The 1,080-nt window shown below is 37.6% G+C and overlaps 1 protein-coding gene across 1 annotated transcript in view; it reads left to right on the top strand.

The window, feature by feature from the left end:
- The window catches only part of LOC108978525, a 17,652-nt gene extending 16,787 nt beyond the window's left edge, over positions 1 to 865 (top strand). The window contains exon 3 of the mRNA XM_018948858.1: positions 842 to 865. Within this exon, the coding sequence (XP_018804403.1) occupies positions 842 to 865 (24 nt within the window). The remainder of the gene's footprint in view (positions 1 to 841) is intronic.
- Positions 866 to 1,080: the final 215 nt, after the last annotated feature.

The following is a 1,080-nucleotide window of genomic DNA, read 5'->3' as shown; positions in this document are numbered from 1 at the left end:
GAGAGCAAGAAAAGAGATTCTGATCAATTTATCTATGGGGTATGCAGCGCATGTTATGAGCTCTTGACCTATTTAAATTTTTTGTATAGAAAATAAAGAAGAGAAAGATCCTTKTTTACAAACGTATTTCTGAGAAAAATAGGAATTCATATTTTTGGACTTTCAAATGAGCAATGACATTTGGATTTATGCTTGCATAAGTTTATTAAATTTAAGACATCGCTCATTCCCAACCCAATTTGCATAATTTTTCCATAAATTAACAATGTTTTTTGGAAAAATGTTATTTTGAAAATGTGCTTTATTTTTATAATATAACACAACCGTCTTAATACTCGCTCCTCTAAATTTCATATTACCGAAATGAAAATGCCGTCGGGATATGTGAAAATGGGATATGTTGCCTCTTCGAAACATTCATAGAAATGAAAACTGCGCTGTCAAACGGTTGAAGTGACAGCTCATAGCAGAGAACGTCTATCATAGAGAAGAACTTCAGTGATTGCTTTAGGRTCGTATAGCTTTAAAACAGGGGCTTTCATCAGAGCCATTTTTAACTGCTGGAAGGCAGTCAGCTCTCGTCCCCCACTTCGAATTTTGAATCTTTCCTCAAAAGGTCAGTAAGTGGTTTCGCTACCACTACGTAACCTTGTATAATCCTTCGGAAATAAGATGTCAAACCGAGAACGCGGTGTAACGACTTCTTATCGTGTGGCATAGGAAATTTCGCCCAGGCTTGAGTTTTTGCTTCCGACGGTGCTATGGTACCGTTCTCTAAAATATACCCTAAAAAGTCGACTCTACGCACGAGAATCCTACACTTGTTCCACTTTATTTTTAGGTTGTACTCCGACGCTCTACTTAGAACACGTTCCAGCTTTTKGACGCCCTTATTCAAATCCTTAGCGGGAATAATGAGGTCATCCATGTAGCCCACAACTGTTCCATCCTGGATCATGTCTCTTAAAACAGCAAATACAAAACGCGAAAATACAGCAGGCGAGTTTGAGATTCCAAACGGAACATAAAAAAATTCAAACTGATCGTTATGTGTGATGAAAGCTGTATATTTCCTTGAGC

Source organism: Bactrocera latifrons, unplaced genomic scaffold (assembly GCF_001853355.1).
Source record: "Bactrocera latifrons isolate USDA-ARS-PBARC rearing strain unplaced genomic scaffold, ASM185335v1 scaffold_1230, whole genome shotgun sequence".
NCBI classification, from domain to species: Eukaryota; Metazoa; Arthropoda; class Insecta; order Diptera; family Tephritidae; genus Bactrocera; species Bactrocera latifrons.
Note: the sequence above shows the minus strand (reverse complement) of the source record. Positions and strands in the feature narration are given on the sequence as shown.